At 43.6% G+C, this 22557-nt stretch overlaps 1 protein-coding gene across 1 annotated transcript in view; it reads right to left on the bottom strand.

Moving 5' to 3' along the window:
• Positions 1 to 7716: 7716 nt before the first annotated feature.
• AOX1 (aldehyde oxidase 1) overlaps positions 7717 to 22557 on the bottom strand; it is a 71822-nt gene continuing 56981 nt past the window's right edge. Inside the window, exons 27-35 of the mRNA XM_061381191.1 lie at positions 20961 to 21056; positions 18931 to 19059; positions 18169 to 18243; positions 16246 to 16298; positions 12992 to 13106; positions 12171 to 12236; positions 9831 to 10019; positions 9153 to 9320; positions 7717 to 8268 (exon numbers count right to left, since the gene is read on the bottom strand). Coding sequence (XP_061237175.1) covers positions 8218 to 8268; positions 9153 to 9320; positions 9831 to 10019; positions 12171 to 12236; positions 12992 to 13106; positions 16246 to 16298; positions 18169 to 18243; positions 18931 to 19059; positions 20961 to 21056 — 942 coding nt within the window. The 3' untranslated portion in view covers positions 7717 to 8217. The remainder of the gene's footprint in view (positions 8269 to 9152; positions 9321 to 9830; positions 10020 to 12170; positions 12237 to 12991; positions 13107 to 16245; positions 16299 to 18168; positions 18244 to 18930; positions 19060 to 20960; positions 21057 to 22557) is intronic.

The following is a 22557-nucleotide window of genomic DNA, read 5'->3' as shown; positions in this document are numbered from 1 at the left end:
GTGGGTCCTCTACCACTCTAAACAAGCCTGGTCAAAAGTGAAAGTTGACAAATTGCATGTCAATCACCGGATATGCCCAAGGAAAGGCCTGTATTCCTAGATGGATTCTTTGCCCACCAGAAGGACTTTTATAGCCAACTGTGGGCCATGGGCCACCTGGAGAACTGCCTCTTTGTTGGCATCTGAAGGTTCACACTACTCCAGTGAACAATGCTCAGAAACCACCATTATTCCAAGTCAGGCACTTTGACGGTGAACGTGTGCTCTGTCCACCTGGTCAGCAGCCGAGGGATGTACACAGGAAATGGGGACACAGGAGCACCTTCTCTGAGGACAAAGGCACATACACTCACTGCCCAAGGGAGAAACTTAGAACCTTAGGAAAGGCATCATTGTCATAATAATCATGGGGAGACACAACAGAGCAGGTTTTACTGTCTGTTGACGGGTCAGTCCTGGAAACACTGTCTTGGGCTCCTGGCCATTTATTCTCAAAACAATAAAGATAAGGAATGATATCCTCTATAGAGTGGCCAGCGCAGGCTTCCCTGGGGGCTTGAGCACTAGACAGGGTTGCCAGCTGCAGTGGCTGCTCCTGGACTCCACTCTGTGACACTTCTCTGTACTCTGATGGAATGTAAAAACCCCTGAAAGGAAAGCCCCATGTCCTAAGGCACCCATGCAGAGTAACATAGAACCTCCATTGAAGTTTGATGAATGAGTTGGCAACGGTATGGCCATTCAAGCTGTTCCTCAAGCTTGTAAATTCTCTCTTTGGCCTCCTTGGCTCTGCAAGCAATTCAGAAGTTGCTCGTGGGTGACATTTGTAGCTGGTACATGTGACTGAGCAACAATTACAGAGGACTCTGCATTTCTTCCCTGTGTGACCCCGTGGGCAGGGCAGCCTTTCTATCTGAGATGGCTGAGTAATTTGTCCCATGTGCTGCTGTAGTCTTCTTGGGCCACTTAAAATATCAAATTTGGTTCAGCTGAGCAGCACCACCAGCTGGTTCATTGTGAGGGCCACAAAGATAATTCCGCCAAGCTATATCTATGAAACCAGCACAACTGGCGTATGGGAACAGATGGCTGTCCAATATCAGCTGGGAACCTAGTCTGTGAAACTTAAGCCATCCACCAAGGACCGCTCGTGCTGGTAAGACGTGTACTCAGGTAATCCCACAGGTTCCCAAAGTGTCTCAGCCTTTCAAACATTTGAGTTCTGCCTCTGTGCCAGGTGGGCTTCCCTGGTGGCTCAGTGGGAAAGAATCTGCCTGGAGATGCAGGAGACCTGGGCTTGATCCCTGGGTTGGGAAGATCCCCTGGAGGAGGGAATGGCAACCCACTCCAGTATTCTTGCCTGGAGAATGCCATGGGCAGAGAAGCCTGCCGGGCTACAGTCCATGGGGTCGGAAAGAGTCAGACACGACTGAGCGAACAAACAGTCCCCGTTTCTGTGTCAGGTGCCATATATAGGCACTGGGAATACAGAGGTTCATTAGATACTGTGTGTGCTTCAGTGCCCCCATCTAGGAAATAAATAAATGTAGGTGAGGGGTGTTGGATACCCTCAGCTGTTGGGAGCACAGTGTTGGAGGTAATGAAGATAATGGAGACCTCCTTCAGAAGAAGGTCCCATGCACACAAGGGCTGGATGAAGCACAAGCTGGAATCAAGATTGCCAGAAGAAATATCAATAACTTCTGATATGCAGATGATACCTCCTTTATGGCAGAAAGCAAAGAAGAACTAAAGAGCCTCTTGATGAAAGTGAAAGAGGAGAGTGAAAAATCTGGCATAAAACTCAACACTCAGAAAACTAAGATTATGGCATCTGGTCCCATCACTTCATGGCAAATAGATGGGGAAACAGTGACAGACTTAATTAAGTCTGGGGGCTTCAAAATCACTGCAGATGGTGACTGCAGCCATGAAATTAAAAAACTCTTACTCCTTGGAAGAAAAGATATGACCAACCTAGACACCATATTAAAAAGCAGAGACATTACTTTGCCACCAAAGGTCCATCTAGTCAAAGCTACGGTTTTTCCAGTAGTCACGTATGGATGTTGATAGCTGGACCATAAAGAAAGCTGAGGGCTAAAGAATTGATGCTTTTGAACTGTGGTGTTGGAGAAGACTCTTGAGAGTCCCTTGACTGCAAGGAGATCCAACCAGTCCATCTTAAAGGAGATCAGTCCTGGGTGTTCATTGGAAGGACTGATGCTGAAGCTGAAACTCCAATACTTTGGCCACCTGATGCAAAGAACTTACTCAGTGGAAAAGACCCTGATGCTGGGAAAGATTGAAGGCAGGAGGAGACGGGGACAACAGAGAATGAGATGGTTGGATGGCATCACCGACTCAGTGGACATGAGTTTGAGCAAACTCTGGGAGTTGGTGATGGACAGGGAAACCTGGTGTGCTGCAGTCCATTGGGTCTCAAAGAGTCAGACATAACTAAGCGACTGAACTGAACTGAAGACTAAGGAATGCAGGGAAAAAAAGTTTGTCCTTTTCTCCTCCTTGAGAACTTCAGACCCCTATCTCCTCCTTGAGAGCCCCAGAACCCTCTCTTCTCTTCAGAGACCCCAGACTTGTTATCAACCTACCTAGGAACTGACTCTTTCATAAGGCTGACCTACAGGAAGAAAAATGTCTTCTTACAGCCAGCAACAGGAACCTTCGTTCCTCAGTGAAATGCAACTAAATCATGTAGATGTAATGTCTTAAGGTGTGTCTTAGGTGTTAATGTGTGTGTGTGCATGTGCAAGCCCAGTTGTGTCTAACTCTTTGCAATGCCATGGACTTTGGTCTGCCAGGCTCCTCTGTCCATCAGATTTTGCAGGCAAGAATAATGGAGTGAGTTGCCATTTCCTACTTCAGAGATGTTAATGTACTTGTTCTAAAATTATAAATCTAATGCTTATTTAAAAAAAAATCAAAACCACAAGATTGTATAAAGTAAGTGTGAAAATTCTCCTTTCCAATTTTCACTTTTCAGAGTTGACTATTACCAGATTTCTCTGTATTCACATAGAATTTTCACATGCATATGTGAACTATATGTACATACATGAATTTAAAAAGTGAAATAAAATTATTCCTATTATTTCAACATTTGCTTTTTTTCAAGTTATGTAGGTGTTCTATGCCTCAGTTGCCTCACCTATAAAATGGACAAAATAGTAGCAGTATCTCTCTGGGGATTTCTATGAAGATTTGAGCAGCTAATACATGTAAAGTACTTAGAACAGCACCTGGCACCTAGTAAGTTCTCAATAAATGTTAACTTGTAAAGCTTATTGCCATGATTTATTAAAATGTCCTATTAGTTTGCATTATTTTCCACTTTTGACTGTTAAAAATAATGCCGCAATAAAAAACCTTGGGTTTTGTCTTTGCACATTTGAGCAAGTATTTTTGTTGCATAAAGTCTAAGAACTGGAATTCCTGGGTTAAAGGAGATGCATGCTTCTAGGTCCAACTTACTTGGCTTCCAAAAAGTGCACTAATAAAATGAATCATATGTGAGAGGGTGTCAGTTTCCCCATATCCTTCCTCAGCACTGAGTATTATCCACACTCACCATTTTTCAAATATTGGGGGAAATTTCAGTCCAGAAGAGGCATTTCTTCTGTTATGAGATTTTTTGTCTTGCTATACATTTAGTATTGTATTTATTCTTCTGTCCTTTGACTATTTTCTCCTATTAGGTTTTTGACTCTATCAATTTGAAGAGTATTATTATATATGATGGCCTCCCAGGTGGCTCTAGAGGTAAAAAACCCACCTGCCAATGCAGGAAACGCTGGAGATGAGGGTTCGATCCCTAGGTTGGGAAGATCCCTTGGAGGAGGAGGAAATGGCTACCCACTCCAATATTCTCGCCTGGAAAATTCCATGGACAGAGAAGCCTGGCAGGCTACAGTCCATGGGGTCACAAAAAGTTGGACATGACTGTGCATGCATGCGTGCAAGATTATAAACGATGGACACATAATATGCTATAAATGTCCAGATATTTTATGTCAGTTTGTTGATTGTTCGCTGGGGACATCATATGTAGCCCTTTAATTTCGAGTATGCCGCATCCACGAGGATGCAGCTCTAACCTCACAAGCCTCCCAGTTGGCGTTTCACCTGGACCTTCTCTAGGCAGTTCTATCGTCCTGTTAGACCAGCCACTTCTGAGTGGTTCAGATGCAACACGAACAGTGGATCCCATGTTACATGCTTTGATGAGAGGAACACACAGAGAGCAGACCGGAATCACCCCTCAGGGCTGCTCTCTGTCTGCTGGTCATCCTCCATGGGATCAGTCTGGCTGCTCTTTCACGCAGACACAGAAAAGGTATGCTTTGTGTACAACTCCACAACACTTGGCCAATTATTCCTGGTGTAATGTCTCATCCTAAGGAGTCAGATGAACTTGTTTTGTTTGTGAATGGAAGAAAGGTTATGTTCTCTACACTGTTATTTTTAGATTTCTTTAGAAGACAGTTCATGTTTTGAACATGTGATATGAAAACCTCCACATGCTGCACCCATTCCCTTCTACTCCTTCATAAGCCTCTCATCCCTAGTCCTCCAATCTTTCCCCTTCCATGTTCTACCCAGCTGGCCAAACAATTCCCTACTACACATGAGCCCATGTAGCCCCTCTGCTCTCCCCACCAAGTGGATGCTCAAGTGCACCACCGAGCTCTTCCCCCACCGTGTCTGATGCAGGCTGTAGTGAAAACAGCACCATATCTACCTTGGAGGCACAGCCCGAGCCCACCCACTCATGAACCAAGCTCAGACTCTCCCTTTTCCGTCAGTCTGTCATAAGGGGTCTCTCACTTCACCATGTAGCCACAGGGATTTCTGGGAGACATGCTGACACAACAGTAGTGGGTTAGGTGGTCTGGGTTCCCTGCAGCTGGCTCGTTCCTGCCATTCCTGCTTGTGCTTGATTCTGGATGTACTACTCTCAGCTTACCTGATTGCTTCTGGGCTTGCTGGATTGCATTTGAACAAGATCCTTAAGTTATTGGTGTGCATTTTAAAATCAGAGAAGCACTGCTTAGTAGCAGACAGACCAAAGGATGGGTGATAGCACCTTCCAGGCAGAGATCACGGACAGTCTCCCAAGTGCGAAAGAGAACAGGAAATGCTCGTAGCAAAAGAGAGAAGTCATGAGATACTGCTGGAGAGATAGGCAGGGAACAACAGGTCACCAAGGGCAGGCTTGCCACCCTAGGGATCTGGAGCAGTGGTGGCAGCCATGGCAGAGTTTCAGGCAAGGATGTAACATGCTCATATTGTGTGTATGTGTCTGTGTATCCAAACTCTAACATATAACTTTTGACTTTGGCTTTAATCTGCAGAATGGTTTGGAAGGGAAGCAAAATGAATGCAGGGCAAAGCTGAGGAGACTACTGCAATAGTCAGCTTGAAAATAACGGTGACTTGGAACAACATAGTTGCCATGGGAATAAAGAGAGTGAGGGAAAGATGTAAGGTATTTCTCCCAGGTGGGCTTGACGGACTCTTGCACGGAGGGAACAGAGCATCTTGCATCACTCCCCTCACCTACCCCGACCCCATCCCTGCCTCTGGCTTAGCATCTTGTGGATGGCTGCGATGAAGAGATCTGTTTGGGAACCATTAAGTTGGAGGTGATTGTGTGACTTGCAAATGGCAGGGACAGGCAAGTTGGGTTTTCAGAGCTGGACCCTGAGTGAGAGAAACCACAGGAGTGAAGGCGCCAGCAAGGGAGAGGGCATGAGAGACGAGGCTCCCTGGGGAATCCCAGTGTCTATAGATGGGCTGGAGGAGGGGTTGGTGAAGGTACAACAGGAGAAGAGGAGAAAGCAGAAGAAAGAGAAAACTCGGGGAAGACTGAGAAGCTGTGAGTCCTAAGAATGCGCCCTCATATGATCTGTGTCATGATATTATCCAGGACGAGCCTTTAAATGTGTCAGTTTAGGTTACTTCTCTTCTTTCAGATGAAAAGCCCACGTCCTCACAATGGTCTCAAGGCTCTGGATGTCTGCCCCTCCCCAGGCCTGTTCCAGGCTTGCAGGCGCCATGGTGGTCCACAGGTAGGCAGGCACCCTCCCCCCGCCACTCCCCATGGGGGTGACACTTTGCCCACAAATGCTGACATTCGCTTCCTCCAGGTACCTGCTTGGCTCAGGCCCTCGCCATTCTCACCTCCGGATGCATCCAGCTCAGCCTGCTCCAGGCCACCCTCACCATCCGTCAGCCTTAACCTGCTCTACTTTCAGTACACCCTCCACACTCTTCTCCATCGCTCACACTCCGTAATTTAATTATATGCACTGTTTTCTGTTTGTCTCCCTTGACTAGATTATAATCTTCACAAGGGCAAGATCTTTGTTGACTACATTTACTGCTATGTTCTAAGTGACTAGAACAGTGCCTGGCACATAATTGGTGCTCCATAATCATTTGTGGTACAAATGAGAAAATCCGCTCTTTAAAGGGATATAATGTAACTAAGTGTCACCATAGCAAGAATGACCTTAGTCCTTAGTCTGAAGCCACTGAAGAAGCTTTGCCATCTTACCTGGCCCTGAGACAAGAGTCAAGAGTTGAGAGTGTGACAGGGAGAAGGTATTACACTCCAGCCTCTAGTCCATACGTCACTGCAGATGCTTCTGTCTGCCATTAATGGAAACGGGGTTTTTCAATGATAGTGTCTTGCTGCTGCTCAGCCCCCTTTGAGGTTTCCTGTCACTAAAGGCCATTGGGATAAGTTTCTTGTGATTCTCACAACTTCTCCATCCTTTCCACATTTTTCTCTTTCCCTTCATATGTGCTTTTTTTTGAGATGTAATTCACATACCGTAAAATTCACTCTTTACTGCCCCATCCCCCATGTCCCCTTAGGGCCTGGCAACTATTTCTTGTCTCTATGAATTTGCCTGTTCTGGACATTTCATATAGGTGGAATCATACAATATGTGGCCTTTCGTGTCTGGCTACTTTCGCTTAGACAATGTTTTCAAGGTTCATCCACATTGTAGCATGTATCAGAATTTCATTCTTTTGTATGGCTCAGTAACATTCCCTTGTGTGGCTATTTTGTTTATCACATTTTGTTATCAGTTAATAGAGTTAGATTGTTTCCACATTGATTATTATGAATAATGCTATGAATATTTGTGCGTAAGTTTTTTTCTGAATATATGTTTTCAATTCTCCTGGGTATATATGTAAGAGTGGTCATATGACAACTACATGTTTAACTCTTTGAGGAAATGCCAAACTATTTTCCAGAGGATCTGTACATTTTCATTCTTCCTGCCAAGGGATAAGAGTTGCAGTTGCTTCACATCCTTGCCAACACATACTATTATCCATCATGTTGGTTACAGCCATCCTACTGGGCGTAAAATGATACCTCATTGTGATTTTTACTTCCTTTTTCTTCATGACTGATGAGTTTGAGCATCTTTTCATGTGCTTATTGGCCATTTAGATATCTTTAGAGAAATGTCTATTTAATTCCTTTGCTCATTTAAAATTTGAGTTATTTATCTTTTTATTGTTGTGTTGCAAGTGTTTTAAAATATATTCTGATATTCTGCACACTAGATCTTTATCAGACATATTATTTGCAAATATTTCCCCATATTCTGTGGTTCGTCTTTTCAGTTTCTCAAAGTGTCTTCTGAAGCACCAAAGCTTTTAGTTTTGATGAAGTTCAATTTATCTGTTTTTATTTTTGGTTCCATATAGTACCTGCTATCCATTCTGACAACAGATGGGGAAAGCAAATGGGGACAAGAAAATGACAACTTTACATTTCACACTAATAAAATTATTTAGAAAATTGCCTTTTACTAGACAGTATAATTTCTGTTGGTGGATGCAAGGCAACTATGAATCACATACAAATCATCATCTTCCATTCTATTTAGCTGGATGGGTCTAAGTAAGGGACAGAATAATAAAGAATATCATTGTAGAGGAAATCAGTTAGCATTTATGCCATTTAAAATATGGTTTCTAAATTGCTTAAGCATATCTATCAGATTCTAACTAGAACATTTAAAATCAGCATCCTATAAAAGCAATACTCTGTGAAATGATTTCTGAACTGTGAAAATTTGTCTTTCAGACCTATCACCCTAGAGCACTGAGCCTGGATAGATTGCTTTGTTGCAAGAATCCCCGCATCTTCACCAGAGGTTTGTATTTGATTCATATGGGTACGCTCCAAGGAACATACGATCCAGGTTCATCTCTTGGAATCTGGAATAAAAAGACAAATTTGGATGTTTGCAACTTGGAAGATGTTTATGACATGTGAAAAAGAGCAGATTATAAAACAGGATAAAAACCACCCAGAGGGTGACCAGGACAGTGAGAGAGCCAACCATCACAGCATGAGAAACATGGAGGAGTCAAGGAGAGGACCAAGGGTCGGACTGGGCAGGGCAGCCAGGAGAGTCATCTCAGGCTTGAAGCGGAAAAGAGGACAGGAGGAGTCAGCGTCTGTGCTTCTCCACAGTGAAGAGGTGATTCCCGGGGCTTTGGAAGAGCTTTAAGGGGTACCGTGAAGAGCCATCACGAGAGGTTGTATAGTACAGGGCTCTCCCCTCAATTTAAGGAATAACGTGTTTATAGTCAGAGGGGTCACTCTGAATGGCATGACCTGCCACAGTTAAAAATCCCATCACTGAAAATGCCCACGGAGAGTGGAGATGTTTGCTTGACCAGGGTGTTGCAGGAGGCATTCCTGCTACTGGCGGGAGGGAAAGGATCCCTCCCTCTCTGGGGTTCTGATCAGGAACTGCACAGACTCCCATGGCTTGGGTAGAGGAAGTTAAGAATGTTGGGGTGGCCCATATTCTTGGCCTGGGTTTCTTGGGATCAGAGCATAGTTCCCGAACTTCTGACTAATGTGTCCTGGGAAGGGAACAAAACTAAGGAGGAGCATACAATTGCTGAATGAAGACTGAACTTTTCTTTTTAAATGGTGTAGAAATGACCCCACTGCAGGCAGGCTGCTGTCTCACTCAATTGTCTTCAGATTCATGTCAACTTTTCTTCCATGGAAAACCACCGTGGTGGACTAACGAAACTTAGTTACAAGGACAGGGGAAAAAATTCAGACTTGTTGGAGCAGAACGTACCATTTTTGTGAACTTGTCTTCACAGGCCATTCTAATCTTCTCTGGAGTCAGTGGGCTGTTGAGCCTCAGTGGTCCAGGCAGGCCTCTCTCCTGTCGTGCTGCCCTTATTGCATCGTGGATGGCGAAAAACACTGAGCACCCCAGGAATACCCCAGACTCTCCCAGACCCTGGTAGGGAGACAAGTCAACTAGATTATGACTCTCTCTCTCTTTCTCTGTATGTGTGTATATATATATGAATGTATGTATCTCATGTACGTGCACATCTATGAATACACATGTGCATGTATGTATACATTAAATATTATATATGCAACTTTTTCCTTTAAAAAACTAATCCATTCTTTTAGCTCAGTATTTATATTCTGAGGATTCCAGTGGAAGGAAATGACCCCAAAGGGAGAGAGCAGATAGAGGCATGATGCTGATTACTGGCATGAAGATGAAAAATCAGATGCAACCTGATGATAATAGTAGCTTGTGTCCACAATTTGGAGTATTTTTAAAGAAATTTATAATGTTTAATTACTTTAAAATTAAAATGTTTAATCAGGCTTTTGCCCCTATACTCCGAGGAAAAAAAAAAACAAAAACCAATCAACCAAGAGATTAATGTAGCCCCTCCCTCCCGGCACAGGTATCACATAAACACTCATTTATTCATGGAGCACAGCTTACCTTAGACGAATACAGGGTATTCGAGTTTTCAGAGGGAGGCAACAAAGAAATGTGCAGCTCCATGGGGATGTCACAGATGGCAGGGATTTTATACTGGTTCGGGCCCCGGGTGTACAGGACACCTTGAGGAGAATAATTCAGTTCCTCTATTGTATAAAGTCCCATGCCTTGAATAAACGCACCTTCAATCTGAGGCAAAAAAGAAAAATTCCATATATGAGAAAATACAGCCAATAGCAGCATTTCAACTTCATGCTGTTTGCCTGAATTTTAAAAATGTAGTTTAAGAGGGTTCTTTGCATATTTTGGAGCCTGTCTCTGAAAGCTTACTTTCAAGTTCACTTTAGAGCATGTCTGAACATCTCTCTGAGTGCTAAGTTCAGTCAAAGAATGTGAGTTTGAATCTCAGCCTGGCATTAAAGCTGCAGCTCCAGAAGAGCCCTCAGAGAGCCCGTAGCCCAAACATCTTGATTTTTTTTCTGCCTATGAGGCAGGTGAAACCCTCTCTGACAGTTTGCCCATAGACCTCAGCACCCCAGGAGAGATTCTCAAAGCTCTGGAACCCTGGCGGCTCACCCCCTACCCCTCACTCATCAGCTGGCTGGCCTCACATCTCTGGACTGTCTCTTCGATCGTAACATGAAGGGTTTGAACTGTGTGCTCCCTGAGCTTCCTTTACAGCTTTAAAAGGCTCCAGCTCTTAGATGTCAGCACATGGATGAAATTACCATTCCATGCAGGTTTCTGATTTCTGGGTCTTCTCTTCCCTTCCTTCCTGCAGCCACATTTTCTCCATCCTCACTTCTGTCTACTAGCAGAGACGTTCTTCTCTACCACAATGTTAGAACAGTCTTCCTAACACTCCAGACTGCTCCCCGGGCCAAGTCCCTTCCACCTGCTAAGTGAAATGCCTGGCTCGGGAGGTTTCTACCAACATAATCCTCTTTCACTCCCTACCTCCAGCCTCGCATCCAGCCCCTGTGACACAGGTGACTGCTGCCATCAGCTTATCCTCACTGCCAGCCCTGAACGCAAGGTGTGTGGAATCTCAGCTCTTTCTTTAGGTTAATTCCCTCCATTTTCCTCCTACCCAGAACACCTCTTCCTGCTCATTCTTTGCCTGCTTTGACTTCTCCAATCCATAAGTTTTTCCCACTTTCCTGTCAAGGTCCTAATCAGAGGGTCCCTCAGACTACGTTCTCTATTGGAAATAGGAAGCTGAACAGCCCACTGGTGCCAAGGCAGGTAGATAAAGTGAGAGAAGCTTCCAGAGAGCATGTGACTCTCTCAAGAGGCAGCCAATAGACTTTTCCTCATGGAAAGATAGCTCCAGTGTTGGCAAATTTTCTGTGTATCCAAGAGATGCTAGACATGTGAAAATTCATGTAAAACAGCTTGTAATTTTTCAATCTTGTTAATTATTTCAAATTTAAATTGTAAAATATCTGTGGGCAAAATAGGCTACCCATCAGCAGCTGTGCTGTAACTATCTGATGTTTGCTATCTCAACCCTGAAGCCAGAGCCCATCACCTTCTCTGGACTCAGCACAAAGTCCTGGATCCTACTTCTAGCCCACAGGCGTGGGGTTCATGCTGCTACCTCTAGGCTCAGTCCTGCTCTTTCAAGCTCCCCAGTCACAGAGTGCACATTTTTTCAAAAACTACCTACAACACCTTTGTTTTCTTCCTCTTTTTAAACAATAAGAGGTTTGAGTGCTATGGCTGTCCTGAACACAAAGATTCTGACTAAACGGAGAGAATAAGAATATGATGGGTGGGCTTCCCCAGTAGCTCAGCTGGTAAAGAGTCCACCTGCAATGCAGGAGACCACCTGCAGTCCAGGAGACCCGGGTTTGATCCCTGGGTCAGGAAGATCCCCTGGAGAGGGAGATGCGATCCACTCCAGTATTCTTGCCTGGGAAATCCCATGGACAGAGGAGCCTGGCGGGCTACAGTCCATGGGGTTGCAAAGAGTCAGACGTTACTGAGTGATTCACACACACACACACACACACACACACACACACAAGAAGATGATGAATCGGGACTTCTAGGTTGGGCCAGTAGCTGAGATTCCACAATGCAGGGGACCCAGGTTTGTTCCCTGGTCAGGGAACTAGACCGTGCATGCTGCAACTAAAGATCCTACATGCTACAACTAAGACCTGGAACAGCCAAATAATAAATATTAAAAAATAAACACACACAAAAATATTGAAAACAAATAAATACATATTTTTTAAAAAGAAGATGAGTAAGCCAGTGGAATGTTTTCCTTGCAGACCCCCCAGCAGTGTTGACTTTTACAAACAAGGAGAGAGGAACATTAGTTCCACATACCTGGCCTACATCAAGGGCTGGATTTATACTGTACCCAATATCCATGACAATGTCTGTTCTGATGTTCTAGTAATTAAAAACAAGTAAAAATGTTTAGTTTGATGAATACAACTTGGGAAGACAAAGTTGAGACACATATTTCAGGAAAAAGAAGCAACACAGTTTATTATGTATAACTTCAAAGTTATATAAAGACTCATGCAGCTTAAGTAGTCTTTTTTTTTCTTTCTTGCAAACAACAGGAGAGGAAAATATTTACTTGGCTTTGATTCCAGCTGAGGGATGTAACGTATTCGGTTGAATCCACTACAACAAATAGAACACATCCCACAGAAAACAGGAAATGTTTATGGCCCTCCTGATCCTTGTTGCAAAACTTCCTGGCCACCACCACACTCTGCCCTCAACAGTCCAGCTGGCTGGGTGATAGTTTCTGAATCAAGAACTCAGGGTTCATCAGCAAAAATTGCCATTTTAGGTTATGAATTTTTAGAGCAGAGGAGAGACTAAATCTAACATTACAGCTTGGTAACCAAAAGTTCTCTGATAACCTACAGAGGAGGAGAGGATAGCAGGCCCAGCCAGGCTGGCGGGAACACCTGTGCCCATTTAAGAGGGCAGGGACATAAAGAAGAGAGGCTGCCAGTTGCTTTCTAACCGTTGCACCAAGGTGATTGCTGAGCTCCTATTTCCTTTGGTAATATAGAGAAACTATCCTTAGCCAATTATGTGGTGCCTCTCTAGTGCTCAGACAGATGGAATATGTGGAAAATAAATGGATCTAGAGTTCAGCTCAAAGACCTTCCCAAATTGGTACTGACCTTATGAGCACCTGTCAGGCAGTCTATCTCAACCTCGGAACAGACTGCTCCATAAACAAAGTATTCGAAAGGGTGGCCTTCGCCTGTCTCCCAGTTTATGTTCGACTCATAACCCCTGGAGGAAACAGAATTTTTGAGGAGTGTTGTTAAACGATCAAGCCGCTTCATTGCAGACCACAGTAATTAAACAGACCCATGAGGAGCTGTGCCCAATTTGCACGCCTGGCAAAAACGAGAGGAGTACACTTGTGATTCAAAGATGTGCAGCACATAATATAAGGAGTAAAGCTGTGGAATGAATAAATATTTACTTCTTTCTTATTAAACTTGCTTTGTCTGAGAAAAACAGGAAACCACTCCCTACCACTAACTCCCTAGGCTTGGCAGTTAACTGCTGATCATTTGGATATTCATCCTGTTGTTTTTGGTTAATATAGGGTCATGTAATCCTGTTGTAATCAGGCTTGGGGAATTCCAGCTGGATTTTACACCAAATACTACATCAAAGGTGCACCCTTTTCGGTGTCTCTTTCTGGCCTGAGGATTCAGCCTTCTGTAGGTGGGGTCAGGCCCCCTGGCTCTCATTCTTTGCCAGCACTCTGGTCTCTCCATCAGGCTCCAAGGACTGCTCTGTTCCCAACTCTTCTTTAAGGACACCAAATGAATGTCATGGTAGAAGAGAAGCATAGGCCAGCAGCTGACCAGTACTTTCTACTCTTCTCTCCTCCTCTCCTCCCAGCCTGGAGGGGCTTATCCCTGCCAGCGCCCTCAGACTCCCACAAGAACTGGCAAAGAGAGACAATCAGGTGCGACTCTCTACATCTCTCTGCCTCCTGATGGCTTTCACTCTCCATTAAATAATTTGATAGATTGCTTTCCAAAGTTTCTGAGCTCTAGTTGTTCCACATCTTGACAGCAAACACATAGATACTGTTAAATTTCTTATTTTTTTGCCAATCTAGACAACGGTATTTATCTTACTATAGATTGCATTTGCATCTCTTTTCCTTCATTTCTTAAGGGACACAGTGAGTTTTCAACACAATGTCAACCACTCCTTCCTTGGTAACCCCCAGGGAACTCTTCATACGTCCCACTATGAAGAAAAAGAAATGCAAAAAAGCAAAATGGCTGTCTGAGGAGGCGTAATGCCTATTTGTAAGAAATAGCTGTGAAAAGAAGAGAGGTGAAAGGCAAAAAAAGAAAAGGAAAGATATACCGATTTGAATGCAGAGTTCCAAAGAATAGCAAGGAGAGATAAGAAAGCCTTCCTCAGTGTTCTATGCAAAGAATTAAAGGAAAACAATAGAATGGGAAAGACTAGAGATCTCTTCAAGAAAATTAGAGATACCAAGGGAACATTTCATGCAAAGATGGGCTCAATAAAGGACAGAAATGATATGGACCTAATAGAAGCAGAAGATATTAAGAAGAGGGGGCAAGAATACACAGAAAAACTGTACAAAAAAGATCTTCACGACCCAGATAATGATGAAGGTGTGATCACTCGCACTCACCTAGAGCTGGACATCTTAGAATGTGAAGTCAGATGGGCCTTAGGAAGCATCACTATGAACAACGCTAGTGGAGGTGATGATTTTCCAGTTGAGCTATTTCAAATCCTAAAAGATGATGTTGTGAAAGTGCTGCACTCCATATGTCAGCAAATTTGGAAAACTCAGCAGTGGCCACAGGACTGGAAAAGGTCAATTTTCATTCCAATCCCAAAGAAAGGCAATGCCAAAGAATGCTCAAACTACCACACAATTGCACTCATCTCACACACTAGTAAAGTAAAAAAACTCAAAATTCTCCAAGCTAGGGTTCAGCAATACATGAACCATGAACTTCCAGATATTCAAGCTGGTTTTAAAAAAGGCAGAGGAACCAGAGATCAAATTGCCAACGTCCGCTGAATCATTGAAAAAGCAGGAGAGTTCCAAAAAACATCTATTTCTGCTTTATTGACTATGCCAAAGCCTTTGGCTGTGTGGATCACAATAAACTGTGGAAAATTCTGGAAGAGATGGGAATTCCAGACCACCTGACCTGCTTCTTGAGAAACCTGTATGCAGGTCAGGAAACAACAGTCAGAACTGGACATGGAACAACAAACTGGTTTCAAATAGGAAAAGGAGTAGGTCAAGGCTGTATATTGTCACCCTGCTTATTTAACTTCTATGCAGAGTACATCATGAGAAATGCTGGGCTGGAAGAAGCACAAGCTAGAAACAAGATTGCCGGGAGAAGTATCAATAACCTCAGATATGCAGATGACACCACCCTTATGGCAGAAAGTGAAGAAGAACTAAAGAGCCTCTTGATGAAAGTGAAAGAGGAGAGTGAAAAAGTTGGCTTTCCCAACATTCAGAAAACTAAGATCATGGCATCCAGTCCCATCACTTCATGGCAAATAGATGGGGAAACAGTGGAAACAGTGGCTGACTTTATTTTTCTGGGCTCCAAAATCACTGTGGATGGTGACTGCAGCCATGAAATTAAAAGACGCTTGCTCTTTGGAAGGAAAGTTATGACCAACCTAGACAACATATTAAAAAGCAGAGACATCACTTTGCCAACAAAGGTCCGTCTAGTCAAAGCTATGGTTTTTCCAGTGGTCATGTATGGATGTAAGAGTTGGACCATAAAGAAAGCTGAGCACCAAAGAATTGATGCTTTTGAACTGTGGTGTTGGAGAAGACTCATGAGAGCCCCTTGACTGCAAGGAGATCCAGCCAGTCCATCCTAAAGGAGATCAGTCCTGGGTGTTCATTGGAGGGACTGATGTTGAAGCTGAAACTCCAAAACTTTGGCCACCTGATGCGGAGAGCTGACTCATTTGAAAAGACCCTGGGAGAGATTGAGGGCAGGAGGAGAAGGGGACAACAGAGGATGAGATGGTTGGATGGCATCACCGACACAATGGACATGGGTTTGGGTGGACTCAGGGAGTTGGTAATGGACAGGGAGGCCTGGCGTGGTACGGTTCACGGGGTCGCAAAGAGTCGGACACGACTGAACGACTGAACTGAACTGAATGATTTGAATCATTGATTCAACTGTATTTTATTTGTATGTCTATTTTTCCCCAGGCTTTCTGACATCTGGATTAAGTAGCAGCTAAAAGTTATTTATGACAGTGGGTTAACAGAAAGTACAAAATCATTTTTTGCCAAAAGTACAAACAGAAATGAAACTCTCCTTTAAAATACTACTGCTGTTTTCCATAGCATATGATCAAAAGGACTATTTACCTGAAGTATCCAGTAGCTGAGAGACTAATGCTTTCATTAAAGGCAGCCTGTGCCTGGAAAAAAAAGAGTACAATGTGATACAGTAAAGATGTTTAAAGTAAGAGTCACTCAAGACTCACATTTTAATTTTACTTTGTGTTAAATAAAGCGATCAGGAGTAAAAACACAGAAGGACCAACATTAATTTATTCCTTTCAGCATTTTCCACCTTCTATAGGTCATTTGTGGTTCAGTGCTTATAGGAATGGCATTTGTTCAATGCATATCACAATAATAAATGACTCTTACGGTATTTTACACTTATAGACTGGACTACTGTTGCCAACACATGTTCTGTTTGTGAAGAATTTCATCCAGTCACCTGGAAAGACTTAGCCTATTAACATGGAACGTATCAGGAAACCAAAGGTGGTCAGATGTTTAATTTTAATATCAAGTATCCATTTGGGCTTCTCTGGTGGCTCAGCTGGTAAAGAATCTGCCTGCAGTGCAGGAGCCCTGGGTTCAATCCCTGGGCTGGGAAGATGCCCTGGAGAAGGAACAGTTACCCACTCCAGTGTTCTGGCCTGCAGAATTCCATGGATGGTGTAGCCCACGGGGCCTCAAAGAGTCAGAAGCAACGGAGCGACTGTCATTTTCACTGTCCATGGTAGACTTAGAGATGGGCACAATCTTGCTAAATCGTACCATTTACACCTGAAGTTCTCCTGACTCTGCAGTGTACACAGCTGACTAAGATACAAAACGATGCAATTTAGGTCTGAGAAAGAAAAAGGTGAGAAGTGTAAGCATCACAGAAGAAAATGGGATGGAGGGCAGCATTCCATTATGGTGGAAGAGCGACTTGCTTGCACTCCATCTTTCTCCAGTCAGACTCTCTCAGGCAGCACTGGGCAGAGGGCAGAAATAAAGATGCCCAGAAAGGATTGAGAGCGCTCATAAATATGAATTACAGAATGAGTCCTAACTCTATGCAATAGCAGGACCATTTCTAAGTAAGATTTCCCAGTGTGATTTCCTCCAGACCAGTGCTTTAATGTGACTTAACATCCTAGAACTGTCGGTATGACAAATACACCCAGTCTTCAGTGGGTATCCATTCCACACCATCTGGTACTTTAAAACCCATTATTCTGAATAGTTTCCTAGTTGATTTTAGGATGTGTCTTCCTGTCCAACTAGATTGTAAGTAGATCAAAGGGAGCAGTTGAATATATACCCAAATGGCTTGGCTTTCTCTTTCTAAATGAGTGCTTATATGACTTTTACTTTTACAGAGTGACTGTGGTATTATCTTCCAATTTTAGGAACAATAGAACCCCCCCAAAAGAGAACAGCAGAGAAGGCGATGGCACCCCACTCCAGTACTCTTGCCTGGAAAATCCCATGGACGGAGGAGCCTGGTAGGCTGCAGTCCATGGGGTCACAAAGAGTCGGACACGACTGAGCGACTTTACTTTCACTTTTCACTTTCATGCATTGGAGAAGGAAATGGCAACCCACTCCAGTGTTCTTGCCTGGAGAATCCCAGGGACAGTGGAGCCTGATGTGCTGCCATCTATGAGGTCGCACAGAGTCAGACACGACTGAAGCGACTTAGCAGCAGCAGCAGCAAAAGAGAACAGATAGATTGATAGCTATTATCAAGAAAATACCTAGATTCCTTAGGAAGAAATATTAATTCTCGCTTAAAACAAGAGGAACTTTCTGTTCTCTAACAGAGAATTGTCTCAGAAGCAGGAGTTCTGCCATCATCCTATGATAATATTTCCACATGCTGTGAGCCAAAAGCCAAAGGCCTCGATCATCATATAAGTGTAATACCTTTTAGTGTGCCCTTTCCACTGATATTTGACTCACATATTTCTCTCTCACTCTCTCTACTTTTTTTCTAACATTACACACAGAAACAGTAATTCTTACCCAATCTTTCCAAGTGCCTTTGGGATTCTTGCTGATGATGGGTTTAAGGCGTTTCAGAAGAGTCTGACAAGCATCCTAGGGATATTTTTCAGTTAAAATTATGATCATAAACACCAACTACAAAACCACATGAAAAGTGACCTTACATAGGCTTATTTAAGAGGCCCATGGAACATGGAGAAGGAAGAGACCAACCTGTAAGAGGTGATGAGAAAAGTCTCATGGGGGTAGGGGTGAAGCACGAGCTAGTCTTAAAGACAGACCACCTAGGATGGGAGCCTTGTACAGCCCTGTTGAGAGCTCAGAACTTAATAGAAAAACTGTTGGCAAACTACCGGCCACCATTTGTAAGCACAGAGTGGGCAGATTTATTCTGTGGGGAAGCTTTCTCTGCCTGCGGGAAGCGAGTGAAAGGCAATGAAACTGGGGTGGACAGACAGAGCCTTGCTATCTGGCAAGAGGCATGAGTTTGAACCAAAGCAGCCATGATACTGCTACCTGGAACCAGAAAGGGAGATTTCTAAGCAGAATGGATTAGGATGTGGGGAGCAGTGAGTTGTCAGGAGTGAGGGGGAAAGGGGGTGGCATCTTCCACTCGGGAGAGTGGCCAGTGCTGAACACTGATTGAGCCCCCAACCTGGGGGAAGGCTGTTTTCCCCAAGAGGGGGTGGGAAGGAGACAAGAACTGGATGGATTCTCAACATCTCCTGAGCTCCAGCCTTGACGGAATTTATGATCTAGGCCCCGCTGAATGATTTTTACCTTTACTGCCAACCCGTTGAGATCAGCCACTACGGAACCTCCAGAGGCATTTGTATTAGGGATGGTTTCTGTGCTTGTTCCCCGGAGGTGGATACTGGACAGTGGCATCCTTAACTCACGACTCACCACCTGGATTTTGGAAGAGATCTTTCACTTTTCTTTGGTTAGGCATAGACCTGTGCATATACCCCATGGTAGCATGTATGTGAAGCCCTCCACACCCAGCAGAGACCAGTGACAGGACCATGAGTCCCTCCAGCCACAAGAAGTCCCTCTTGTCTAAAACCCTGCAGCTGGTCTGGCCCCTGCAGCCCTGAACACACTTTCTTCTTCGCTGACTTTCTTTAGCACAAAAGCACCCTATAGAGGAGGTGAGCCCTCCAAAGTTAAGGCAGGAGGAAATGCTTTATATCTCCATCATCATGAAATCAACACCTTTGAGGCCTCTTTTACACCTCTGCACGCTGCACAGTTCTAGCAAAGCTGACTTCATCAGAGAGGAGATGCTTTATCCAGATTTCTGGAGATGCTCCAGAAAGAGAAAGGACAATGGCCTTGTTAAAGCAACAGTGCCCACTCGAGATCCCAGGAGTAAATGGTGCCAGTGCCATTGGCCAACATAAGGACTTTGCTGGCTGTTACGTTCTTCCTTTGTGTTCAGTGATGGAGCGAAAATCATACTACTAGTCTCAGCTGGTCCCAGATTGTCTTTCCCACTAGCAGTATGGCTTAGTAGAGTTTGCCAACAACTAGGGCAACGGCGTAAGTATACAGAGCCCTCCCCGCCACTGGCTCTCAGAAGACTGCCTGCACAAAGCGTATAGGCTTAGAACAGACAGGTTTCTGGTGGCTCAGTACGGAAAACACTTAAGTCTCACCTCAGAGAGGGAAAAAGCAATGACCAGAAAATTCTCAAGCAAGTGATAACATGAAAGAAAATATATAATCAGCACCCCTATAATCAGAAAAGTGCAAATTAAAGCAATAATGAGGTAATTTCATCTATCACATTATCTAGGTTTTTTTTTTTTTTTTTAAACAGTCCATAACATAGAATGTTGGCTAGTGGTGTAATATGATGGATACTTTCTGGAAAACGATTTGGTAATAAGTGCCAAATGATTTAAGGCTTATTCTGTGACCCAGTAATTCCACTCCTGAGAACTTATTTTAAAAAACAGTCATTGATTTGATCATAGGCTTATGGACAAAAGTGTCCACTAGAGTGTTTAACAGTTGGGGATGGTTAAGTGAATTATACATACATCCACATGCAACATTAAAAATTATGATTGCAAAAAATTCTTAATGACAGGAGGAAATGCTTGTTCTGTATCAAGATAGGTGGAAAAAAACCAAGATACAAAATTATGCAAACAGAGTGCTTGTGGTTTTTTGAAAAAGAAAAGTCAAAGTCATTGAAAAAGAAAAAAAGTCTTGAAAAACCACATAACAGTGATTACTGCTAAGTGGTTAAAGTGTGCAGGGTTTAAAAAAAAAGTTTGCTTTTCAAATGTTTTATAATCTGTAATATTATAATGATTATCAAAATAGAAACAGCTAAAACTTATTCTAAAATAATTGAGCCAAAAGAAAAGTGATAGTTTGGTTAAAATTATCAAATGTGCTTTATATCACCAGTTGTTCAGAGTCCTACTATAAAAATGGCGAAAAATAATGCAATGCATCAGAATTTACACATCTTTTTATTTCTCAGCAAAGTCTCAAAAAAAAAAGAAAAGAAACCCCAACACATTTGTTAATACATTCAAAGGAAAGCAGCAAATGATCTACAACCTTCTTTAGCAATAAGACAACCACAGCCTATTCTGCCACATTCTTTTAGTAGGGTCAGTTACAGAACTGGCTTGCTTACCCAGTTTCTGTGAAGAGCTCAGTAGTTGAAGCAATCAAAGTTAAAGTCTCCTATCCTTTTTATTTTGGAATAGAAAATGTACACCCCTTGCTTCTCCCTTATACACATATCCACAAGCACACATCTAGCTTCATCCAATGACTTGCATTCTTACCTGAATCATTTTAGTGTGGACCCCCTGCCCCATTTCAATTCCACCGTGAGTCACCAGCACAGACCCATCCAGATAAATGTGAACCAGGGCAGCAGCCTAAGCAAAAAAAAAAAAAAAAACAATTGTCAAGATCTTTTTGATTGATATTATCATATATCTTATAAAATAGAAGATATTTCCCCTGGGAAGTAACCCCTCCTTTCCATCTCTGCCGCAATACACACAGGCACCTCCCCCATCGCGCTGAGCAGAGCCAGGGCAAGCCGTGCAGGGCAGGGCCAGCCTGTCGCTGGATGGCTGTGACTCTGGGGCAGGTTTATGCTGCTTACGCTACTATTTCCTCTGGAGGGCAATTGAGGCCCTGGTACCTTCAAAGATCCCTCTGACCCAAGGTGGAACAATAATCTAAGTTTGGGGGTTTTGAGGGAGAGGCCATCTGTTTTAAATGCAAAATCATATATAGATTGTTTGGGGGAGAAGGGAAAGACTTGTTTACGTGAACACATATCCCTACAGTTGTAGGTGTGTAATAGAGAAGCAAAAATAAAAATCCAAATAAGATGGGGCAGATAGATATTACTTTTTTTGCTACAAAATGTGCTGAGCCTGCCTGCAATCATCTTGGCTCAGAATTACAGGGCTTTAGAGCTGGAAAAGAACTTGGAAGTAATATTATCTAACTGCAGAGCTGCCCACAGGGATACAGAAGGAAACCAACAGCTAACACAGAATCAGAACACCCAGGCTCTAAGCTAAGCATATTTTACAATCAATAGGAATGTGCCGTCTTGCCAAGTCTGCTTGTGCTACACTAGGGGCTATGGAGATGGCTTGGGAGACTGAGAAATCCCAAGAGACTGCAAAAAATGTGAAAGGCTTCTTTTCTCTGAGTCTCCAGTGATAACAGCAATACTCACAGCCACAGGTCCTAGAGAAAATGCTTCTTGTGGTTCCATTGTGGTTCAGGAGGCCTACAAGGCACACCTTTGCAGCTGCTTCCAGGGTCAGCTGGGGAGGCGGGGGCTGGCGGCGGGGGAGGTGTCACTAAAAGCTACCTGCTAGATTTCTTAATATCTAAGCTTCTAAGCAGAGTGGTATAATGATCTGGGCTTTGTAAAGGCAAGTCTTCAGAAAATTCTGGTAACAAGCTAATTTCCATTTAATGAAGCTAAAATTTTAGTAAACCTTGCATTACTCATGGGTGTGTGCTAATTCGCTTCAGTCATGTCCAACTCTTTGCGACCCCATGGACTGTAGCCCACCAGGCTCCTCTGTTTATGGGGATTCTCCAGGCAAGAATACTGGAGTGGGTTGCCATGCCCTCTTCCAGGGAATCTTCCTGACCCAGGGATTGAACCCACATCTCTTATGTCTCCTGTACTGGCAGGTGGGTCCTCTACCACTCTAAACAAGCCTGGTCAAAAGTGAAAGTTGACAAATTGCATGTCAATCACCGGATATGCCCAAGGAAAGGCCTGTATTCCTAGATGGATTCTTTGCCCACCAGAAGGACTTTTATAGCCAACTGTGGGCCATGGGCCACCTGGAGAACTGCCTCTTTGTTGGCATCTGAAGGTTCACACTACTCCAGTGAACA

The sequence above is a fragment of the Bos javanicus genome, chromosome 2 (assembly GCF_032452875.1).
Source record: "Bos javanicus breed banteng chromosome 2, ARS-OSU_banteng_1.0, whole genome shotgun sequence".
NCBI lineage: Eukaryota > Metazoa > Chordata > Mammalia > Artiodactyla > Bovidae > Bos > Bos javanicus.
Note: the sequence above shows the minus strand (reverse complement) of the source record. Positions and strands in the feature narration are given on the sequence as shown.